We start from the raw sequence: 25,703 nt of genomic DNA, 5'->3' as shown, positions 1-25,703 counted from the left end.
CCTACGGTCCCGCAATACCCGCTGCACAAACTAAACAGTTATTAGATTTGTGTGGGGAATTAGGGTTGGTGGACGTCTGGAGGCATCTCCACCCTACAGGTAGGGATTTCACGTTTTTCTTCAATCCACACAGATGTCACATGAGGATTGATTTTTTTTCTGACCCCTGTGGTAACCCTGGATCTGGTGGCATCCTGTACAATTGGTCATATTGCCATCTTTGATCATGCTCCAGTGTACCTCTTGGTTAAGATTAAGGATGTTACAGTGGATTCAAGGTACTGGCGAATGGACCCCTTTATTCTCATGGACAGTAAGTGTGTAGAGTATTTTTCTAGGGAATTTCGGGCATTCCTAGACATCAACATAGCTCATCTGTTCTCTGGGAAATTGCCAAAGCTTATGCCAGGGGTTACTTATTTCATATTCCACCAGTAGGAAGCGGCAGAAGGGTGAGCAGCAACGTCTCCTTGAAGCACGGGTGAAGGCAGCCGAGAAGGCCTATTTTGACAGACCCTCGTTGGTCAAACTTCAGAGAATTACGGTACTCTGTCTGCACTAAATTCTGTGCTCACCCAGACGGCAAAGAAGGAGCTGGATTTTGCAAACCAAAGGTAATACGAGCATGTTGACAAGCCAGGCAAATACTTAGCATATCTTACCAGAAACAGAAGTGCCCCACAAACCATCATAGCGATTAGGGAAGGGTCTGCGAACCTAACACGTGATTCTAAAAAGATCAATGTGGCGTTCCAGAGATTCTACTCTATGTTATATCAGCCTGAGAATTGTGAGGAGGGGCAGGCCAAAACGGAATCCTTTTTTAGAGATCTGAAGCTCCCGGGTGTGACTCCCGAACAACAGTCCTTTCTCAATGCCCCATTATCAGAGCAAGAAGTGCAGGAAGCTGTGAGGCAGCTTCAGTGGAAAGGCGCCTGGTCCTGACGGACTTTCCAGTGAATTATAAGGTAGATGCTGAATATGTTTAATGATTCATATACTCATGACTGTCTCCCACCATCACTTATCCTTAAACAAGGGAAGGATCCGGAATATTGTGCTTTATACAGGCCCATCTCGCTCTTAAATGTGGACTTTAAGATCCTCTCTAAGGCTCTCGCGTTAAGACTGGAGACTGTATTACCCTCTTTTATTAAAGAGGATCAGACAGGCTTCATAAAGGGTCGCAGATCCTCCAATAATGTTAGGAGGCTGCTTAACGTAATTCAAGCATGCCAACAGCAGTCAATACAGGGATTGGTGATTTCTTTAGATGCAGAGAAGGCATTTGACCGAATTGAGTGGCCGGACCTTTTCTATACTCCAGTGCGGTTTGGTCTGGGCGAAGGTTTCATACGATGGGTAAAGACTCTCTACAGTGTACCTCTCGCGACGGTCATTACCAATGGGGTACGATCAAGCAACTTTAATAATTCTAGGGGCAGCCGGCAGCGCTGTCCCCTTTCACCATTACTTTTTACGTTGGTGATTGAACCGTTGACAGAGGCCACTCGTGGGGATCTCAATATATCAGCTCCAGAAGTGGGGTCAAAATTACGTAAGATCTCGCTGTATGCAGATGATGTTCTAATTTTCTTGACAAATCCAACAGTCTCAGTGCCTTGCCTGATACAATGCATTCACGCGTTTGGCGCTTTTTCAGGGTATAAGATTAATTTTGCTAAATCAAAGGCTATGCCTTTGGGTGGTCTTATGAAAGAGTTGGCTCTTGAGAGTGACTATCGATTCCCATTTAGGTGGTCACAGGGGGGTTTTGTGTATTTGGGCATATTCATTATTCCAGTTCTGGATTGGCTGTTTAAAGCCAATTTTACTCAATTATTTGGAAAAATTAAACAAGATCTCCAAAGATGGGAGGCACTTCCAGTCTCATGGTTGGGTTGGATAGCGCTTATTAAGATGAATATTCTCCCCGTTTGCCATATCTTATACGGATGCTCTCCCTGATTTTCAACAAACTCTCAGGAGACTGAATGGCTGGTTAAGCTCCTTTATCTGGCACCGTAAATGGCCCCTCATTAAATTAGCCAAACTGCAGTTGCCTCACAGACTGGGAGGAGTAGACCTTCCGGACATTAAAAATTACCAATTAAGCTCGCTTTTGACCTATGAGAATGATTGGGTTTGTGGGGACCCTCTTTCAATATGGCTAGATATCGAAGTCTCCCAGGCAAGGTGCCCCCTTACCAGTTAGCTGTTTTTGGACAAGGTGAGGACAGTTAGGGAATATTGCCATAACCCAATAGTCATCAATACTGTTAAAGCATGGAGGGCAATTCGGCAGAGGGAAGGTAATGTTGACAAAACATCTTTGTTTATACCTTTAGTGGGTATGCCGGGTTTTCAACCAGGTATGATCGATTCAGGATTTAAACATTGGGCAGCTAGGGGTATATCTTGCATGGGTGATTTATTTGAGGGAGATGGAATGATGTCCTTCGATCAGTTAGTATGGAAGTACGAGTTACCTAATAGAGACCTCTTCTGTTTTTTTCAAGTTAGGGATTTTATTCAAAAAAAGACCACACTTTTGACTGACATAGAAAGAGGGGTACTAAGGGCTAAGAGTACACTCTCTGTCAGTTCTTTATATCACCAATTGGGGGGGTGCCACCTCAGAGGAGTCTGATCGACTCTGCAAGATGTGGGAAAGAGAACTGGGTGTTGAAGTTTCTTCAGAGGCATGGGAGGATATTTGGGAGAATGCAAGGAAGATATCAATTTGCAATAGGACCCATGCTTTACAGTTGAAGATTCTCCACAGGGTCCACTTAGCCCCAGACCATTTGTCAAAATTTAAACCAGGGATATCTTCAGCATGTCCCAAGTGTAAGGTCTGTATGGGTACTCTTACCCATTGTCTTTGGTCTTGTGACAGGCTTCAAACATATTGGAGTGCTGTGGCGGGTGCAATGGAGAGGATTTTAGGTGTAGTGGTGGAGAAGGACCCTATTTCTCTCCTTTTGGGCCTGCCCATTGTATTTCCTGCAGACGCGCATTAGAAAAACTTTTCAATATTCTTACATTCTGTGCAAGGAAGAATATCTTGCTTGGTTGGATATCAGAAAACCCCCCAGGCCTGTCGGGTTGGCGGAAGATTGTTATGGAGCTTATTCCCCTGGATTTTCTCACAAATATGGTACACCACAAAACTGAGAATTTTTACAAGACATGGCAACCCTTTTTGAAATACCTGGACACAGATTTATCTGCCACATTAACAAGGGCTTTTATATAGCTGTAACAATTGTGTTTCATGAGTCCAATATCCAGGGAGGAGGAACTGTGAATGTATGAGTGTTTTGTTTGGCTGGGCTGAGTTATTACTGTTTATTTGTTTGTTGTTTAGGTATTTATTTATTTAGTTAAATAGCTAGTTCTTGTTTTGTTTTAATTTTATACTTCTCTATATATGTTTATACATTCGTATAGGAGGGTGGGTTGGGGAATCTTTTTTATTATTTGGGTTTAGTTTTGTACTATTTTTGTATTGTTTTGAATTGCATTGTTTTGTATTTGTTGTAATATTTAAAAATCTATTTTTTCTTAATAAAAGTTTATTATATAAAAAAATTCTGTATAAAACAGATTGAATTTCACTCTGGTCTAAAACCAATCATTGATAAGATGAAGTTCACAAAAATTTATGGAACATCACATCACATCCATTGTTGCCATAAGTAAGTAATTTTCAGCAAGTCGAGTGAATAGCAAGGAGGAATATGACCTGCCTAAAGGCTGTATGGACTTCTTGAGAGACTTGTCAGATTGATAGAAAATAGCTATAACTAGTCATGAGTTCTATTAAAGTGGATAGGTAACTGACACAATGATTTATAATCAACAATTGGAGTGAGGCAACAGCATATAATATCACAAGCTATTTAATCCAGAAATAGAAGCAGTAAAATGGCAAGATTTCAAAACAATCTCTGATTTGCTGACAGCATTGACTGTATAACAAATCTAAAACAGAATGGCTCAAATGAACATGGTAGTCTACTCTAATTCATTTTTAAAATTTATTCATGGGATGTGGGCCTTACGAGCTGGGCCAACATTTATTGCCCATCTTTAGTGATACAGAACACAATGAAGACCTTAAAAAAATGTCACACAGGTTGAGAAGTATGAGGATTATGTAGAAGGGAGGGGATTCAGTTGCTCAGGTAGAAGGTATGTGTAATTCCAGAGAACAGGACTTCTGAAGAAGCCTCAGATCAATGGATTGGGCTTGATTGTGCTCATTATGGAAGTTTAAGCAGAATATGACGGAGACTAAATTTATGAACTAATAGCTATCCACATGCTATTACATGTTTAGAATGTTGGAATAAGAAATCTTGTTGAGAAAAAGATACCAATAGAAATGAGCTGCCCGGGAAGAATACTGCAAAACCAAAGATGCAAAGAATTAATACTACAAATCTGCAATCTGAAAGACGGACTATGCCAGAAATCATCATCAAGTCTGGTAACCTTTATAGGAGGTAAGGATAGAGGCAACTGGCAGAATTTAATGTCTCCAGAAGAAACAGAGGTAGGGGAACAGCCTGTGATCAGACTGGAGGAGATCCAGCCATGTTCTTATCTGTCTCCATCATGTCCCAGAAGAAAAAAGATAATAGTGCCCTTAACTGCCATTTAAAACTCCTATTCTCCCTGTAGTGGGATTCATCAAGCCTCAGGACAGGAACTAGTCATCCAGGTTGCCTGCCCAGGAAACCCTGGATTGAGCTGCGGCTTTCTCAAGAAAGAGAGCACCCCTTATTCTTAGGCACTCTGCAACTGATTACGGGACCCAGCATTAGTATGGCGGAACACTCCACCCTAGTTGGTATTCTCAAGAATCCCTTATCAATGTTCTGAGAAGGCCCCACTGAAAGAAAGGCAGACCCTCTAACGTTGCACTGCCAGTACTGTACAGTGCCAAAGCTGCAAAATATTTTCATGGCCCAAGAAATGCAATGGCTATGTGATGAACAAACTGGCCCTCTCTCAGAATGATAGCATCCACGTGTGCCAATGCCACTCTGCCAGTGCCAAGCTGCTTCACCAGTCAGCCACCAGGTTGAAATTAGTTGTGAAAGTTGAACCCAGGCCTTATAAGCTCAAGTGCTATTTGAAATTACCATGCAAGACCATTCTCAGTAAGGATGGAGAGTTTGGGGAAAAGTTTAGCAGTGGTAGAGAGGAGATTGGTGCAGAATTGAAGTGGTGTTTGACAATTTCTCAAGGCTAGAAGCAAAACAATGCTGGAAGCCAAGTGACACCCCAATCTGCCCACTTTGCATGCTCCAGTACCAACATGCCACACTCTTGTTAGCACTAATGTGACGTGCTATGCAGACCATATTACAAGTGAGGGGAGTGGTATGGCAATTAATTTTCCCTTGCTGGGCATTAACTGTACCAATGTTACCAGTGTTACAAAGTCGAACTTTGCAGCCTTGAACTTCATTATTTTATTATTTGCAAAAATGTCACTTTGTTAGCTAGATGTCTTCTGCAGGTCACTTCCATTGGATTACAAAGTATGTTTTAGAAAGGTAATAATTCTCATATAATATTACAGCATTAGAGTCAGTTAATTCTCATCAACCCCAGCTATGACCTTCTCTTCTTAATAGTCCCACCCAGCAGTTAGCCTGAGTAGGAAATGGAATAACGCCAATGCCAATGAAGTCACACAGTAAAACGGAGCTCAAAGCTTCTACAGCTCTAGGAATTCAATCCACAATGATGGATTACACTACAACCGCAACTCCTGATAAATATTGATGTTGTTATGGCACACACCTCATTGCAAGCAGATTTTGGGACTTTCAGTCTGCCAAGTGTTTTCAATTGGCAAAAGAAATCGTGGACAATGCAGCGAATGTGTAAACATGGAACTGGTCAGCAGTTGGACTTAATAGGCTGTTAAGTTAGGAAAAGTAGGTAATTCAAGCAATTTGGCAGTATAATTCTGATACAAATGAGATGTACAAAAGGGGGTCAGATGACCTGACCAAATACTGCATGGTCAAGAATTTTGTATATTCAAGAAGCACTTCCTGAATAAAATTTAACTTTTCAATTTCAACATTTACTTTGCATTGTCAGGTTCATGTGGACATTGTGAGTAATCACACCAACATTCATTTTGAGTGATTTATTCCATTAGTTCAGTCTGACTTTAGTCAGTTTGACTGCTAAACAATCAAATACAAATTGGTTTTGGATTAATGACAGCATGATCCAGAATCAAATGTAACATACTTATCTTTTCCAAACATGGCTGCTGTCTGACAATGTACAGGAGCATAAAAATAGGACTAATTGTTTATCTCACTAAGTCTTCCTTTCAGACAAACAGTTATGACAAACTAGTTCCTATTTTACATGTGCTTTGTTACAAACTCTTATTAGCAAACTAGAAAAGTCAATCATATTAGTAAGCAGGTTAAGATTAAAGAATCATAAGTGCTTTTATTTACCTGATATGTTGCTAAAATATGAGAAAGAAGATTGCATCGACTTGCTCCAAGAAGGTCCACTTTCTGGCACACATCATTCTTTAGTTTGTCAAAGTGAATCTTCGCATGACGAACTTGGCCCTGGACCTTAAATGAGGAAGAAATCATAATTACATGTGTGATTGGAGACAGTTCTCACAGTGATAAGCACAAATACAAAAAGGTGAAAACCAAAATATTTCACTAGATGATTAAATTACTAAAAAGCAAATTAGCACATTTTATCAGGGATATTTTGTTACAAATTATCAGATATAAAACCTACATTCCTGTTTCTGAATCCTGGAAGTAGATCTTCATTCTACAAATCATGATTTGGAGATGCTGGTGTTGGACTGAGTGTACAAAGTTAAAAATCACACAACACCAGGCTATAGTCCAACAGGTTTAATTGGAAGCACTAGCTTTCAGACCGCTGCCCCTTCATCAGGTGGTGCTCCTGATGAAGGAGCGGCGCTCTGAAAGCTAGTGCTTCCAATTAAACCTGTTGGACTATAACCTGGTGTTGTGTGATTTTTAACTTCATTCTACAAAGTTGCATTAGCACAACTAATGTTAGCCCTGCTCCCCTTGGGAAACTAAATTAGTAAATTTATAATTACTCAAATCTTTTAAATATAATCATCCTTGGCAAAAGTTCATAACTTTCTTACAACCTCATAAAGATTGATTGTACAACAAATTTAGTATTTATATAGCAGAAGGCAAATAACTTATTCCATGCCCTTCTTTTATAACCTCTTTTGCATCAAAATCCATTTAATAATAGGGCAACAGTTTATACCTGATATGTCAACTCACTCAGCGGCAGCTGCTGGACCTACTAATTCTTTCTGGTGTTTTCCATTTTTATTTCAGACTAATATCATCTGCAATGATTTATGTTTTGCTAATATCACTTTATTATTTGGAAGTTTACAGATTTCAGGAACTAATCAAAAAGAGCACAGAAAAAGTTATGCTTAGGGAAAGAAAGAGCATACTTCACATTAGAATGCAGTTCCAGGTTTCTTTTTGATCCCTTAAGTAATACACTTCAGAAAGTATTCATACACATTAATTAAGATGGAATCATATTATAGCCATCAGTTGTCAATGAAAAGGTAAACAAACAAAGAGACCATAAGCATAATTGCATTCAAGATCCTAGTCTTAATGACAACTGTTGTAATCAGATCATCAAATGAAATCTGTTGGAGAGCCAAGGAGTCCCTGGAGAAGGAGCACATGGTGTGCACCAACTCCTTCGTGATTTTCAAGGAAAGGTGGCACAGCAGGGAGTGAAGTGTATTATTTCCCCCTCCAACTCTATTTTGATTTAATCCCTGCCCTTCCCTTCACCGTTTGATCACGCAGCATTGCCCTCTTGAGAAGGACTCGGCTTATCACTGGCCACTTCGGTGTTTCTTTTCTTCCTGGTGGTGGAAATTGAATAAAGATTTGTATACCTGTTGTCTTTCAGTGCACACACACACACGGGTGCTGGAGAAAATATAAGCACTACTGTAGTTAAGCAGTAGTGTGGGGATAAAGTAAAACAAAATTAACAAAAAAAACAAAAAAAAAATGAAGTCTGCTGGTCTCTGTGAATGATCAATCTTGTTAACAATCACAGTATTTTATGATTAAATGTGTGCTTCTCCATAGATTTAAAAATGGTGCGTCCAGGAAAGCAAAAATGGAAAATTCATGCTTCTCACGTGGTTACAGGCATCCAGTGAAAAATATAGTTAGAAACGCTTTAAAGAAAATATTATTCTGCACATAAGTTTAATTGGTTTCCAGTAAGTTGCAAATTTCAGATTTAGTAACAAAGTTTCAATACAGAAAGCAAGGTGGCATTCAAAAAAGATGCAAGAGAGCAGCCATGCATGCATGGGCCCAGGAAAGTGGAGTCAAGGATTATTAGGTCAGTTATAATCTCAATGAACGTTAGAATGGACTCAAATGGGCGGAATCACTTCCTTCTGCTCCTATGTCTTATGGCCTTGTGCATTTTTTTAAAAAAAAATTAACAGGATGTCAGCATCACTGGCCAGGCCAGCATTTAAATTACCCAGAGGGCAGTTAAGTGTCAACCGCATTGCTGTGGGTCTGTTGTCCAGACCAGGTAAAGACAGCGGTTTCCTTCCCTAAAAGGACATTAGTGATCCAGATTGTTTTTTTTCCAACAATGGCCACAAAGTTACCATTAGACTTCTAACTCCAGATATTTATTGAATGCAAATTCTATTATCAGCTCTGTGAGGATTTGAACCTGGTGCCCCAGAACATTACCAAGGTCTTTGGATTAATAGTCTAGCAATAATACCACTAGGCCATCATCTCCCCTTTATGGACAAATCTTATTGCATAGCAGTAGATTTCCTGTTCTGTTGCTGCTGGTAAATTAAATAAATGAATTACAAGGACATGCAAGATAAAATATGTAATGCACAACATATAGCTCTATCATTGTAGCAGAATAATGTGACTTTAAGTTCACAAGTCAAATAGTTCAGCAAAACGCATCAAGGCAATAAAATTTGAATTGTTGAGAGAAATCTGCTTGGTTAAGTCAGAGTTTAATGGTTCTTCAAGCTATAAATCACTACCACCCAGGATATAATGCATTTATTTCAATTTGAACAAATGTTAAGCTAAATCATATTTCACAGGCCTTCTAAATCTGGGATTATTTTATGTATTTTCTATTAATTAAATAGTCTCTATGCACATTCCAACAGGTCTGCTTTCTAAATACTGCTATTGAATTATATTTGTTTCTGAGGCCTACTCAGATTAGATTATTAGATTAGATTACTTTACAGTGTGGAAATAGGCCCTTCGGCCCAACAAGTCCACACCGACCCGCCGAAGCGCAACCCACCCATACCCCTACATTTACCCCTTACCTAACACTACGGACAATTTAACATGGCCAATTCACCTGACCTGCACATCTTTGGACTGTGGGAGGAAACCGGAGCACCCGGAGGAAACCCACGCAGACACGGGGAGAATGTGCAAACTCCACACAGTCAGTCGCCTGAGGCGGGAATTGAACCCGGGTCTCTGGCGCTGCGAGGCAGCAGTGCTAACCACTGTGCCACCGTGCCGCCCAAACGGTACTCCTATGAACAAATCTTAGAATTAATTTGTCGAGAATTAAACATAGCGGAAAATAGTGATGCAAGAAAACTGATTTTCTGGTTTGCTTGCCACCAAAAGCTATAACTCAGAAATTTGGTTGCTTATACATTCTACTGACAGGTGAGGCTCCCTCCTGACAGTGCAGAGTTGACGCATTACCCCAATAAATTTAATGTGTCAGTTTTAGTAACACAAATATCTTTATCAATATGCCAATCAGTGGATACAGGGTTATACTGTGGCCACATAATTCAAGCAGTTCTATGCCAGGGTTATAGGTTGGTCATAAAGACAGGTAAATGTTTCATATAGTCATGATTTGGAGATGCTGGTGTTGGACTGGGGTGTACAAAGTTAAAAATCACACAACACCAGGTTATGGTCCAACAGGTTTAATTGGAAACACTAGCTTTTGGAGCGCTGCTCCTTCATCAGGTGGTTGTGGAGTACACATTGTAAAGCACAGAATTTATAGCAAAAGTTTACAGTGTGATGTAACTGAAATTATACATTGAAAAATATCTTGATTGTTTGTTAAGTCTCTCATCTGTTAGAATGACCATGTTAGTTTCACTTCTTTCATATGTAAATCACAAAACATTTTTAAAAGTTACATTCTCAGGTTAAATTTAATAATTGGTGTCAGCCCAGATAATGTGTTGAAGGTTTTAGCCCCCTGTGTGCTGTTGTCTGTGCCATAATGTTAGACTGATTCTAACCTAAAAAAACGAGTTAAGAGAGTCTTACATGGATTCATGCACTTTTTCAGCAAAGTGCAATGTAACTCTGCAAGTACAAATTCACCCACAAATGTATATGTGTACATATGGGTGTGTGTGTGTGTGTGTGTGTGTGTGTGTGTGTGTGTGTGTGTGTGTGGGGAGGGGGGGGGTTGTCAGTGTCTGTGAGAGTGTGTACGTGTGTGTGAGTGTAAAAGAGTGCATGTGAGAGTGTGGGAGCGTATGTGTCTGTAGGAGTGTGTGTGTGTGTGTGTGTGTGTGTGTGTGTGTGTGTGTGTGTGTGTGTGTGTGTGTGTGTGTGTATATATATATATATATATATATATAGGAGCGTCTATGTGTGTATAGTGCAATGGTGGTCACCTGTAGTGTGACATGAACCCAAAAGGTCCCAGTTGAGGCCCTCCCTATGAGTATGGAACCTAGCTATCAGCCTCTGTTCGGCCACTTTTCGCTGCTGTCTGTCCTGAAGTCCACCTTGGAGGACGGTCTGAGGTTGAATGTCCTGGACCGCTGAAGTGTTCCCCAACTGGGAGGGAACACTCCTGTCTGTTGATTGATGCGCGGTGTCCATTCATCCATTGCCATGGCCTCTGCTCGGTTTCACCAAAGTACCATGCCTCAGTGCATCCTTGCCTGCAGCATATGAGATAGACACTGTTGGCCGAGTCACATGAGTACCTGCCACGTACAAGGTGGGAGGTGATCCCACGTGTAATGGTGGTATCCATGTCCTCACTCTGACATGTCTTGCAGCGCCAACTGTGACAGGGTTATATGGAGTTGTCCTGATAGTCGGCCAGTTTGCTACGAACAACTACCAAACCTCAAACTGTTCACTGCAAACTGCCCGACTTTCAGAACAACTCCATATAACCCTGTCACAGTGGGTGCTGCAAGACGTGTCAGAGTGTGGACATAGATACCACTATTACACGTGGGATCACCTCCCACTATGTATGTGGCAGGTACTCATGCGACTTGGCCAACAGTGTCTATCTCATACGCTGCAGGCAAGGATGCCCTGAGGCATGGTACTTTGGTGAAACTGAGCAGAAGCTACAGCAACTGATGAATGGATACCACACAACGATCAACAGACAGGAGTGTTCCCTCCCAGTTGGGGAACACTTCAGAGGTCCAAGACATTCGACCTCGGACCTTCTGATGACCATCCTCCAAGACTTCGGGACAGGCAGCAATGAAAAGTGGCCGAGCAGAGGCTGATAGCTAAGTTCGGTACCCATAGGGAGGGCCTCAACCGGGATCTTGGTTTCATGTCACACTACAGGTGATCACCATTGCACTGTACACACACACACACACACACACACACACGTTTATTGGGTGAATTTGTACTTGCAGAGTTACATTGTACTTTGCTGAAAAACTGCATGAATCCATGTAAGACTCTGTTAACTCATTTTTTAGATTAGAATCAGTCTAAATATTATGGCACAGACAACAGCACATGGGCCCTAAAACCTTCAACACATAATTTGGTCTGACACCAATTGTTAAAGTTAACCTGAAAAAATGTAACTTTTAAAAAAAGCTTTGTGATTTACACATGAAAGAAGTGAAACTAACATGGGTCATTCTAACAGATGAGAGACTTAAACAAATCAAGGTATTTTTCAATGTATAATTTCAGTTACATCACACTGAAAATTTTTGCTATAAATTCTGTATCTTACAATTGTGTACTGCACAGCCACCTGATGAAGGAACAGCGTTCTGAAAGCTAGTGCTTCTAATTAAACCTGTTGGACTAAAACCTGGCATTGAGATTTTTAACTTCATAGAATTGTAGAATCCCCAGTGTGAAAGGCCATTTGGCCCATAAGTTCACACCAACTCTCTGAACAGCATTGCAGTCAGACCCATTCCCTCCCCCCCCCCCCCAACCCTATCCCTATAACATTGCATTTACCATGGCGAACCCAATTGACCTGCAAATCATCGGCAGATAAGCACGGAGGAGAAATTGAGCTCTGCAGATGCTGGAGATCAGAGTTGAGAGAGTGGTGCTGGAAAAGCACAGCAGGTCAGGCAGCATCCGAGGAGCAGGAGAATCGACGTTTCGGGCTGGAGCCTTTATCAGCTAAGCATGGCCAATCCAGCTAACCTACATATCTTTGGACCGTGGGAGGAAACAAAAGCACTTGGAAGAAACCCACACAGACATGGAGAAAATATGCAAACTCCACACAAACAGCTGCCAGAGGCTGGAATTAAACCAAGGTCCCTGGCGGTGAGGCAGCCGTTATCAATCCTAATACCACCATGAAAAATGACCCTTTTTTTCCTTTATTCATTCTGGGAATGAGGGTATCACTGGCTATGCAGCATGTACTGCCCATCCCTAATTGCCCAAGGGCAGTTAAAGAGTCAACCATATTGCTCTAGATCTGGAGTCACATGTCAGCTACACCTGATAAGTTTCCTTCCTTAAAAGGACATTAGTGAACAAGGTGAGTTTTTCCAACAAATCGGCAATGTATTCATGATCACCATTAGACTCTTAGTTCCAGATATTTATTGCATTCGAATTCTATCATCTGCTGTGGCAGGATTTGAACCCAAGTCCCAGAACATTATCTGCCTCTCTGAGTTAACAGTCCATCGTTGCTTCTCCTTGCATTTTAGTCAGAGTTCAGGAATGAGGAAAATGAGAGAAGAATGAAATAAGAACACTTACATGTTCTTTAGATGAAATTAGTCAAGCTGCTAGCTAATTTCCTACTATTAATGAAGGTGACCATGGAAAATACCCATGTGGGCAAGCCTTTTCTCACAGCTTGACAAAATGTTTGTTTTGATAAAAATATATTTACAATTGCTGCCTCAGGTTAGCACTGCTGCCTCACAGTGCCAGAGACCCGGATTCAATTCCCGCCTCAGGCAACTGACTGTGTGGAGTTTGCACGTTCTCCCCGTGTCTGCGTGGGTTTCCTCCGGGTGCTCCGGTTTCCTCCCACAGTCCAAAAGATGTGCAGGGCAGGTGAATTGGCCATGCTAAATTGCCCGTAGTGTTAGGTAAGGGGTAAATGTAGGGGTATGGGTGGGTTACGCTTCGGCGGGTCGGTGTGGACTTGTTGGGCCGAAGGGCCTGTTTCCACACTTAATGTAATCTAATCTAAAAAAAAATTGACCCACAACAATGAAGAACGTTTCTCTGAATGGGAAACCAAACATGCACACAAGTAATCGCAAATAATTTATTTATTCCCAAACTATTCAATCTTGAAAATCTTGTTTTAGTTCAGTCAATACATATAGCAGATTTGAACATAAGGCAAAAACAGAGTAGCTTGACTAATCAACAATAAAATCCTGCCCACTTTCCCATACCTCTATTATATAGAACTACTTCTCACTTGTTCCAGTCATTGCTCCAGACAATGCTCAGAGTACGTTGCTGAAATGTTGGGGCCTATCAGCTCTTTCAAGTAAATCTATTAATGGGAGCAACTGGTTTTTTCAAAGCAAAGCTGTAAATTGTCCTCAATGTCATGGGAAGTAAATTATACCCTAACATTCAACTCTGGCATTGGTGATTAAACTGCCATGAAATAAACAAATAAATTGGATTATTCTAACACACAAATCAATTGCTGCTGCCCCAACTGAAACTGAATCGCATATTCATTAAGAAGTCACCTGTCGTTTACAGTCTGTACCTTATAAAAGTCAATTACCTCTTCACACAGATGCCCATGACATGAGTGGAAATAGAAAGGAAAGCTTGTAGGTTCACGCTGAAAATATTAGAGAGAGAGTTTTCTTCTAACTTTGAAGAAAAATCTCTGCTTTACCATGGAAGGTTTATTAACCTTGTGTAAATTGTACTATATATGCCAATGAAATTCTTCTTTTCTGGTAATTAATAATTAAAGAAAAAATACTAAGAGTTAGCACAACAGGTGTTGTTTCAATAAAAAAAAACAAATAATTAGCAAGAATTACAAGATGGCAGACAAAACAAGAAATGGCACTCACATCGGTTTCCACGAGTGATGATACAAATAACATCCTAGAAATAGCTGTAAAATCAGGAAAGTAAAGGGCGGGAAGAGACCCAAAAACAAAACAATTACCAGGAAAATAGTGCTGAGTAAATTGTTGGAACTGAGAGTTAATAAGTCCCAAGGTCCTGATGATTTCATCCTCTGATTTTAAAACTAGTCACCAGTGAAACAGTTGATGGGTTGATTTAAAATTTTCCAGAACACTTTTGATTCAGGGAAAGTTCATTCAATTGGAAAGTAGTAAATTCAACTCCTCTATTAAAAAAAAGGGATAGAGGCAGAAACCAGGAGAACAACAGGCAAGTTAGCTGAATATCTATCATACGGAAAACATTAGAAGCTATTAAAGGTGTTATAACAAGGCACTTGGATAAGTTCAAGGTAATCAACAGAGCCAACATTTATCAGCGAGCAATCATATTTAACTGATTTATGGGAGTTCTTTGAAGATTTAAAGTGTGCTGTGGAAAAAGGTGAACTAGTGGATGTATTGTACTTACAAAGGTTGCAGAAATTAAAAGCTCAAGGAGTAGAGTAACATATTAGCATGGGTGGTAGATTGACTAGTTAGCAAAAAACAGATCAGGGATAACTGCGTCTTTTTCAGGCCAGCAGAATATCATGAGTGGCATGCCACAGGGTTCAGTAGTGGGGCCTCAATTCTTTACAATTTATATAAACAATTTGGATGAAGGAATGATAGGTGAATTTATTCATGACACAAAGATAGGAAATGGAGTTGTGAAGAAGCCATAAGCCATAAATGGACACAGATTGATTAAGTAAATGGACAAAGATCTGGCAAATGGAGTATAATATGGGGAAATGTGAAATTATCCATTTTGGCAGAAGAATAAAAAAAAGTATAATGTCTAAATGGCGAGAGGTTATACAGCTGACATGCATAGAGATTTGGGTGCCCTAATACACAAGCTACAAAAGCATAGCATGCAGATACAGCAGGTAATTAGGAAATCTAATAAGATGTTATTTTTATTGCAAGCAGAAGTTATATAGGACAATGGTGAGAGTGCGTTTGGAGTACAGTGTACTGTACTGATCACTGTTCATATGGAAGGATGTTAATGCATTGGAAGCAGTTCAGAGAAGGTTTGCCAGAACAATACCTGGAATGAGCAGATTGCCTCATGATAAAAAGCCTGGACAGGCATCCAATGGGGTTTAGAAGAGTCAGGTGACTTGATTAAAAAACAAACATTCAAAATTCTGAGGGGACTTGACTTGAGGGGTGGACATGTAAAAGAAGGTTTCCTCTTAGTGGAGAGTGTCTAGAAATAGAGATCAGATTTTAATAATGGGAGGTCACCCATTTAATCAAATGAGGAAAAATAAGTGATCAGACACTTGCAGGTCTTTGGAATTTACTTTCTCACAAAAAGATAGTGAAAGCAGAATCTTTAAAATATTTTTAAAGCAGAAGCAGATTACTGATTACAAAACGAAATGAAAGATTATTGGGGTATGCAGAAACTTAAGAGTTGAAGTTAAAATCAGATCAGTGCTGATCTTATTGAATGACCTTCCAAGCTCACAGAGCTGCGTGGCCTACTTTTGTTCATATGATCATATTCTTTCCCATTTCCTGAGTGCTACAATACTCCAAAACAATCTGCTATTTAGACCATTTGGTTTACATTTCTTCCTTAACTATAAATAAATGTTGACATTGCTATGTTCTCTGAATGTATGCATTTCTCTTATTTATGAAGATGCAAAATAAAGATAACATCAACATTTTCAGACAAGTGGAAATGTTTGTTTCTTAAGCATGGCTTGAAAACTAGGAAGTGCATGGTTTAAAAGAAAAATTGGAGTATAAAGCAGTACTTCAGAAAGCTGTTCGTTTTTCTAGTAAAGGCAACTTGGACAGCAAATAGACAAAGAAAAATTCAGGATACAGTTGTCTAGTCAATTGAAGTTAATTCAAAAAAGTGGTTATAGATTTTAAAAAGTGAGAAAGAAATTGATGAATTATATCAGCCAGCCAGCCAGTGGTAACAGTTTACAGTATGACTAGAATCTCAGTCTGTATTTGCATTTTTACTATTCAGATTCCCAGGACTGAGCTAAGTCGCAGAAAAGAGACATGGTGCTGAAGCATTATCTTGCAAAACACAGAAATGCTAAAATTTCAAGTGATCACAACAAACTATGCCACAGGAAGAAAGTGTGTTGATTGGTAACTCTAATTAGGTGAGACATTTTCCTGTTACTTTCTCCAATTATACTCTCACCCTCACAACGCGCAGCCCTCCAATCCCTCTGCTCCAATCCTGACCTCACCATCAAGCCAGCGGACAAAGGGGGCGCAGTGGTAGTCTGGCGCACTGACCTCTACATCACTGAAGCCAAACGCCAACTCGAGGACACCTCTTCCTACCGCCCCCTTGACCATGACCCCAACCCCCATCACCAAACCATCATCTCCCAGACCATACAGAACCTCATCACCTCAGGAGATCTCCCACCCACAGCTTCCAAACTCATAGTCCGGGAACCCCGCACTGCCAGGTTCTAACTCCTTCCCAAGATCCACAAGCCTGACCACCCTGGCCGACCCATTGTCTCAGCATGCTCCTGCCCCACTGAACTCATCTCTACCTACCTCGACACTGTCCTATCCCCCCCTAGTCCAGGAACTCCCCACATATGTTCGAGACACCACCCACGCCCTCCACCTCCTCCAAGACTTCTGTTTCTCCGGCCCCCAACGCCTCATCTTCACCATGGATATCCAATCCCTCTACACCTCCATCCACCATGACCAGGGCCTCCAAGTCCTCCGTTTTTTCCTCTCCAGACGTTCCCAACAGTACCCCTCCACCGACACTCTCATTCGTTTGGCCGAACTGGTCCTCACCCTTAACAATTTCTCCTTTGAATCCTCCCACTTCCTCCAGACCAAAGGGGTAGCCATGGGCACACGTATGGGCCCCAGCTATGCCTGTCTCTTTGTTGGTTACATAGAGCAGTTGATCTTCCGTAATTACACCAGCACCACTCCCCACCTCTTTCTCCGCTACATTGATGACTACATTGGCGCCACCTCGTGCTCCCGCGAGGAGGTTGAGCAATTCATCAACTTCACCAACACATTCCACCCTGACCTTAAATTTACCTGGACCATCTCTGACACCTCCCTCCCCTTCCTGGACCTCTCCATCTCCATCAGTAACAACCGACTTGACACTGACATTTTCTACAAACCCACCGACTCCCACAGCTACCTGGATTACACCTCTTCCCACCCTACCTCTTGCAAAAATGCCATCCCGTATTCTCAATTCCTCCGCCTCCGCCGTATCTGCTCCCAGGAGGAGCAGTTCCACCATAGAACACACCAGATGGCCTCCTTCTTTAGAGACCGCAATTTCCCTTCCCACCCCTCTCCGCCTCCCGCAAAGACCGTTCCCTCCGTGACTACCTGGTCAGGTCCACGCCCCCCTACGACCCACCCTCCCATCCTGGCACTTTCCCCTGCCACCGCAGGAACTGTAAAACCTGTGCCCACACCTCCTCCCTCACCTCCATCCAAGGCCCTAAAGGAGCCTTCCACATCCAAAGTTTTACCTGCACATCCACCAATATCATTTATTGTATCCATTGCTCCCGATGTGGTCTCCTCTACATTGGGGAGACTTGGCGCCTCCTAGCAGAGCGCTTTAGGGAACATCTCCGAGACACCCGCACCAATCAACCAAACCGCCCCGTGGCTCAACATTTCAACTCCCCCTCCCACTCAGCCGAGGATATGGAGGTGCTGGGCCTCCTCCACCGCCGCTCCCTCACCACCAGACGCATGGAAGAAGGACGCCTCATCTTCCGCCTCGGAACACTTCAACCCCAGGGCATCAATGTGGATTTCAACAGCTTCCTCATTTCCCCTTCCCCCACCTCATCCTAGTTTCTAAACTCCAGCAACACGATCCCGTTGACTTGTCCGGACTTGTCCAACCTGCCCAGCTCCTTTTCCACCTATCCACTCCACCCTCTCCTCCCTGACCTATCACCTTCATCTCCTCCCCCACTGACCTATTGTACTCTATGCTACTCTATCCCCACCCCCACCCTCCTCTAGCTTATCTCTCCACGCTTCAGGCTCTCTGCCTTTATTCCTGATGAAGGGCTTTTGCCCGAAACGTCGATTTTGCCTGTCCTCGGATGCTGCCTGAATTGCTGATCATCTTAAAAATAATTGTTAGTGCAGCTATTGCTATACTCAAAAATGCTTAGCAAGTGTTGCCCAATTGCAGAATCACATTTAACATTTCATTCTAAAAATTGGTCAAGATCAAGGTGAAATACACCATAATTCTAATCAAAGGAAGTCAGGCAATTTTTCTGGTGTCCAGTTCAATATTTATTCTTTGCCAGGTGAAGTGAAGAAAGACCTGATTATTTTTTAAGACAGCTTTAGCAATAGGCAAGCTGGACCAAACGACCTCCATGTGTTGGAAATTGCCATGTCTTTATATAGCATAAGAGATTGGTGTTTACTTCATGAAGAAGAAAAACGGATGGTTCAGTTCGCTCATTGAATTTATGCATTTTCAGTCAGGAAAATAGGATTTGAAAACAAAAGGCTACTTTCCTTTAACCCAGACCCTTCACGACAATCAGATATCTAAAATTGATCGTGTGATTTGCCAGCATTTGGCCCATATCCTTCTAAACCCTTCCTATTCAATACCCATTCAGGTGCCTTTGAAATATTTTTATTGCACCTGCCTTTTTGGATGAAAAAGCTGCCCCTCAGGTGCCTTTTAAACCTTTCTCCTCTCACCCTAAACCTATGCCATCTAGTTTTGGACTCCCCCACACTGGGAAAAAGACCTCGGCTATTCACCATATCAATGCCCCTCAGGATTTTATGAACTTCCCTCAGCTTCTGACATTTCAGGGAAAATAGCCCCAGCCTATTCAGCCTCTTCCTTTAGCTCAAACTCTCCAACTCAGTTGGAGAAAAAAAATCTAGAGGTGAAAAATGAAACAATGAGAACAAAATAAAATACAAAAAGCATGCTAAGCATGCAAACTGTTAAATATTTCTCATACTGTGTATTTTCCTCACTGACTTTCAACAATTTGTTTTGCACAAATGCACAGATGGCAGGAGGTCAGGTGAATAGCAATAAGTATCATCAGGAAGAAAAAAAATTGATGGCTCTAGAATACTTGAACTAACTGTTAATCTCAAAAAATGACTTAAAAAAGGCAGCTTGCTGAATGCTCATCCAAATTGCAGGAAGTGAATATCTCAAAACTCCAGAGTTGCATGTGAAATATATGGGTTTCAAATTTGTGCAGAAGCTCATCTTTGAGTTCTGTTCATATCATATGTGTGCATTAAAACAATAAAATCAATAATCACAAATGCAGTTCCAATGATACGCAATAAATGTAATACCATCCAGAACAAAAAGCACTCCATCCATTACCTTCAACATTCACACCCTCCACCAACACACAGGGAGCAGTGAGTACTATTTACAAAATGCACAGGAACTCACTAAGCTTCATTTGGTAGCATATTCCAAACCAATGATATCTACATTTAGAAGGACAATGGCAATAAATTCATGGGAATACCATGAAAGGTCACTGCAATGTTGTTTCCAAAACACACACTATGGTGTCTGAGAACAATATTGTTACCTCTTAGAGTGATTTGGTGAAAATCCAGGAATTACTTTCTTAAGAGCATCATGGCACACCTGCACTCCATGGATTTCAGCAGTCTAAAAAGATAGCTCACCAACACTTTCTCAAGAGTATTTAGGCATGGGCAATAAATGCTGGCCTAGTCAGCAGTGCCCACATCCCATGAAGGAACAACAAAATAATATTCTTTTTCATTTATTTTTTGTTCCTTTTTAAGGGCTTAATCGTTTACTCATCAATTTAATGTGGATTACAATAGAGAATTATGATTAACTGCAATCTAAAATATCTTAATAGCACAACCAAATCATTAATTATACCAAAGTTTCTAATTGATATTGCAGTTATATTTTTTAATATTTAAATGTTATGATCCCTAACATACTAATTTACAGATTTACGTATTTTATTTTAATACTTTCAAAACTACTGATATGAAACAAAATTCCTATAGTGCCTATGAACCATTGAAGTTGAAACTTTAGACAATTTTAAAACATGTTTTGGAACATTAACTGAGCTACTCTGCCAAATAGAAAATTAATTTCTACCATGTCAAAATGTAAAATCGTAAATATTAAAAAGAGAAAAAGAAATATTATCTTTTGAACAAATATCACAGGGAGAACAAAATTCACAATTACAGCAGTTTGTACCACAAATATTGCTCATGAACACATTATAAATACAAATTCATATTGTGTTCAAAAATATTTGTCTGGATGTGTGTAGTGAGTGGTGGAGCAAATTAGCACGATTTCTGCTTGTGTGATAGTTTTCTTCACAATTCAACTCACACTATTGACCAGCAGGAATGTGTAAAAGCCAAACGTGCTAATCTTTCTCTGTTAGTACACAGCTTACGCCCCCACCCTCCATTAGTGGACGGCACGGTGGTTAGCATTGCTGCCTCACAGCGCCAGAGACCCGGGTTCAATTCCCGCCTCAGGTGACTGACTGTGTGGAGTTTTCACATTCTCCCCGTGTCTGCGTGGGTTTCCTCCCACAGTCCAAAAAATGTGCAGGTTAGGTGAATTGGTCATGCTAAATTGCCCGTAGTGTAAGGTGAAGGGGTAAATGTAGGGGTATGGGTCTGGGTGGGTTGCGCTTTGGCGGGTCGGTGTAGACTTGCTGGGCCGAAGGGCCTGTTTCCACACTAAGTGATCTAATCCACTCTAGTGAGTTCTCAGCTGTTCCTCTTTGGAACTGGGTCCCTTATGGCCCCAGGTTAAAAGCCCCAGGAATTTGGTAGAAATTTGTCCCTTAGATATACAGGCCTACTGTAAAATCTAAATATGTCATCCTCACAGCAATTTTTTAAACCAAAACAAACATTTTGTTTTGCATCCCATTGGACTGAATTAGGGAGATGCAAGGGTCAGGTGGAGGGAGCAATTTATCTCAAGGCTGTCCAGGATGTCATAAATTTTGCCCTAGCATCTGCCCAAGGTAGGCCACACCTGCTTTACTCTAAAGCATCAACAAAACACAAGGGCATCAATTACAAATAGATTGCTGTAGAGAACAGGCATCATATCAGCGACTGCCCATCTCAAGGTCTGACCTCTGAATTGCAGTTTGGAAAAACCTCCCAGTGTCAGACTTTGATCATTAACTGTCTCTTTCTTCACAGATGCTACCAGACCTTCTGAGTTTCTCCAGCATTTTTGTTTGTTTCTGATCTTCAGAATTCTCAACACTGATTGGTGTGCTCTTGCTCTGCATGGTGAGTACTGGAGTTTTTGCTGTCTAAGTGTTCCAATTCTGTTTTCATTCTCTTCAGTGTATTACTGGTTCGTGGCTAGATTTTAAGTCTCCAAAGTCCTTTTACACTATCCTGAGCCCTATAATCAAAGTCTTCCAACGATTAGCTGCACTGCCAAAGATTTCCAAGGTCCTTTCCCACCTTCTGAATTATCTGTTTTCAGGTGTACCCTTGGATTTTGTTTAACTTCAGATTCTGGCTTTGAAGATCCTTTCTCTCAATTGCCAATGGTCCTAGTCTTGTGCCTTAAGACAATCTTGCTGCGTGCACATCAAGATATTGCTCTCAAGTATCTCTGGCTCATACACTGTCCAAGAGACAGCTTGCTCCTTATCTCCAAATAACTTCAACTCTTTATGAACTGAAACACTCCTATAGTTACATCTATACAAAGTACTTTATCAAATACAGACCATAATGTAGTACCTAAAATTACTCTTTTTACATGTTCATTCTAGAGTGGTGTCTTCTCTCTTACAGACGCTTCAGAGTCATGTGATCAGTTGCAGCACAATTTTCAAAAATCTATTCATACCAATATGAGGATAGCTGTAAGCAAACTGTGAAAACAGACATTGACAACTAGAAGATAGTCACAATGGCATGACTTCTAGAGGGTGGTTGTTTGTAATCATATTAGAAGAGGTGAACAGAAATAAATAGTTCAGCTGGTCAAGTAGTGAGCCAGAGAGAACAGAGACCAATGAATTATGCACGTGCTCAGCAACATCCTTGCTCTGCAACAAATAGATTGGGTTCTTGAGCCACATCAGACTAAAAATGAACACCACAGCACAAGTTATTTTACAAGACAGAAGGTTGTCACAATACAATTGCATCTTGATAATAAAAATTAATAACGTTTTGAACTTGGATCAAAAACAACATCTCAGTGACACAGTGGCCTATTTCTATGCACATTTTGTAAGACTAAGAACATACAAGTTAAACAAATTAGGGACACATTTTTTCAAGTGTATGTAGATTGCCATGAAAACCAATTACTTTTTCAAAAATGTATTTACTGAACATTAATTCAATTGCAATTCCCATATGTCATAGTATTCATTAAAAATCTTCAGGAATACTGAAGCACTAATTTCGTTTCCTCTTCAGCAACTGTGTAATGAGATGCTTATCCAAGGATCAATTTTGCAAAAGCTCTTTGTAATTAATGAATAATACTGAGTCTACTGGTGTGACCTCCTCCCACCATGTTTTTCCTGTACGGCACTGAGTACTTATCCAGAAGACAATTTAGATTATCCAGTGTACAGTGAAGCAGGAAGATCTCCAAGCTCTAATAATTTTAAACTTGATGGAGCATTTCTTCAATGAATTAATTATTGATGCATCACCAGGACACTGGTAGAAGCAACCCATGAGAAAAATCATGGGTGCATTTAAAAAGCACATTGAACTGATTTTACTCCAAGTGTGAGATGAATAGTGTCCACCATTTGTTTAACTTGTACATTTCAGTTTTTACAGATCAAAGTGCTCTCAGTTAGCATTTCAAGAAGTACAGCACACTCTACCGGACACTTGGGATCTGTACTAACAGGAAAAATAATTGTGTATTGTATTAACCATATTGATGTACTGATAATAAGCAAAACACTGAGTCTGAGCTAGCAACTTGGCTATAATAGCATTTTTAATGTTAGGACACTATGCAAAATAAAGAGAGAACGAAAAGAAATGGATTATAAAGAGAGAGAGAAAAAGAAAGGAAAAGTGAAAGGAAAATATTTTTTAAATCTCTAACAACTAAAAACAGAAGTAATCCAACCATACTGCTTTGCTAATAGCAAATTTTGCTAGAGTGGTTGTTTTGTAGTACTAATGATTAAACGTATCATTAAAAACATACTTGTACTAGAATGAACAACCTATGATATTTTTGGCTTGTTTTGTCCATATCTAAGTGGAAATACAGACATTGCTAAGGTTCAAGGTATTCGAGTAGGAGTTTGATGGCATTTTTGCATAGTTTTAGGAGGACAACAGTTCAGACAGTAACATTTGGATTTCTACATATACCTGTGCTTATGCATTCATGCAAAGTTGCTGCCTATTTTCCACATAACTAATGGTGAGCGCTGTCAGCTCAGCAGTATTTTTCAGAACAAAATTGAACCAGTGCTTTAGTCAGTCAATCTCTTTTGAACTGGTTTACTTCATAATTATAAAAATATTATGGGTTGGAAAATTTGTTGTTTGGTCACAGTGGTCAAAGGTTGTGAGATGAATGGATATATTCCTGGAGTTAACAACCTTTAACAAGATTGTTTTAAAACAAAATGCTACCAGTGGTTGAGGGAAATGGAATGAAGGGATATGGATACAATGTTAAATGCAAGACATTTTGGACAGATATCAGAAAGAGCTTTTAAACACTGGTGTTTGTGAGGCTGTCAGCATTGTCAACATTTAAGAATAATTAGTTTCTTAATTAAAATGGTGATAAGATGATTTAGGATGAGGATGAGCACATGGATCAGGATTAGGAAATAACGCTACTGTTCCTGTTTAGAATGTTAATTAATGCAAATTAGCAATAGCTACATGGTGCTAAAAATGAATTGCTTTCTGCCCATAGTTAAAGCAAGTGACCTGTGGCATGACATGCTATTGTAAAGTTTATTAATTATTGTGCAGTACAGTTTACCATCCAAATACCACAATTTTATATTAACAAATTCCTGAATGCAATTAAAAGGATGCAACATACCGGGTGTCTTACTATCAGTAAATAAACTCTTACACATTCATCAGCAGAAAGAACACAATTCAAGATTCCAAAGTTTCAAAACTTTGAAACATGTCACCAACAACAAAAAAAAATCACAACTCCACTACTTTGGGAAAAGGGAGGTCAAGTGTTCTAACTATAAAATGAGCATTTCAAGCTTCAATTGTGCACTAATACATAAGAACACAAGAACTCCGAGCAATAGGAGGTCATCCGACCCTTTGAGCCTGCTCTGCCATCATGGCTGATCGTTTTGTGGCCTCAGCTTCACTTACCCACCAAAGAAGTATCCTCTGTTGCCAGTATTTCTAATTGCAAAGCCTATCCAAAAGGGGTCACAGAAGATTATCAAAATATATAATTCTTACCTTCCTAAACTTTTCAAGATGCTTATACATATCAGGATCCAATTCCTGAGAAACATCTTTCATCCACAGTAATGCTCCCCGATATTCTGTGCGAGACTGTTCCATACGGTTCACAGTCAACCAAGTATCAGAAATGGCACGGTACCTAAAAGTTTCGACCTCCTGGTACAGCCGACATAAAGGACTGCGAAGTGCCAATCTAAAGTATTAACCACAACAGATTAGCGCTTTTACTTCTTAGTACTAGGAAGAGAAATAGCATTATATTTCTTCTCGTCCTCTCTGTGCTTTAGTTGTTGTTGTTACAAACTAAGTCACTTACTGTGAACAAACAGCAACTTGTCAGAAAATAATTGGGAATCATACTGCTCAAAACTTTTTTTAGAAAAAAAACTGTACCATTGTTAGCATCCAATTCCATTTGTTAGAACCACATTAGTCATTAAGTACATTACAGTCAGAATGGTACAGACAAAGATAGCTTGCAAGGAAATCTAGCACAGTGAGAAGTGCAAATAAATTAGTTTAAATAAAAGCAAAAGGAAGGATATATGAAAGCATAGGGATGAGTAACAAAAAAAAGAACAACAGATTTTGAAAAAAAGAACAACCGATGATCAATGTAGTGCAATGAAAGCAGATGTTAAATTTTAGACGGATCTGTTAAATAAATAACGAAAAGAGGTTTAAA

At 40.3% G+C, this 25,703-nt stretch overlaps 1 protein-coding gene across 10 annotated transcripts in view; it reads right to left on the bottom strand.

Annotated features, from left to right (window-relative positions):
• The window catches only part of ica1 (islet cell autoantigen 1), a 139,433-nt gene that overhangs the window by 77,629 nt on the left and 36,101 nt on the right, over window positions 1-25,703 (bottom strand). For all 10 annotated transcript variants that reach the window (XM_043689871.2, XM_043689868.2, XM_043689873.2 and 7 more), the window contains 2 exons: window positions 25,013-25,211; window positions 6,501-6,626 (listed from right to left, as the gene is read on the bottom strand). In XM_043689871.2, coding sequence (XP_043545806.1) covers window positions 6,501-6,626; window positions 25,013-25,211 — 325 coding nt within the window. The remainder of the gene's footprint in view (window positions 1-6,500; window positions 6,627-25,012; window positions 25,212-25,703) is intronic.

The sequence above is a fragment of the Chiloscyllium plagiosum genome, unplaced genomic scaffold (genome assembly GCF_037043375.1).
Source record: "Chiloscyllium plagiosum isolate Xiang-an unplaced genomic scaffold, Cpla_swu_hap1 HiC_scaffold_5, whole genome shotgun sequence".
Taxonomy (NCBI): domain Eukaryota; kingdom Metazoa; phylum Chordata; class Chondrichthyes; order Orectolobiformes; family Hemiscylliidae; genus Chiloscyllium; species Chiloscyllium plagiosum.
The sequence above is the reverse complement of the archived record's forward strand: the minus strand, read 5'-3'. Positions and strand labels throughout refer to the sequence as shown.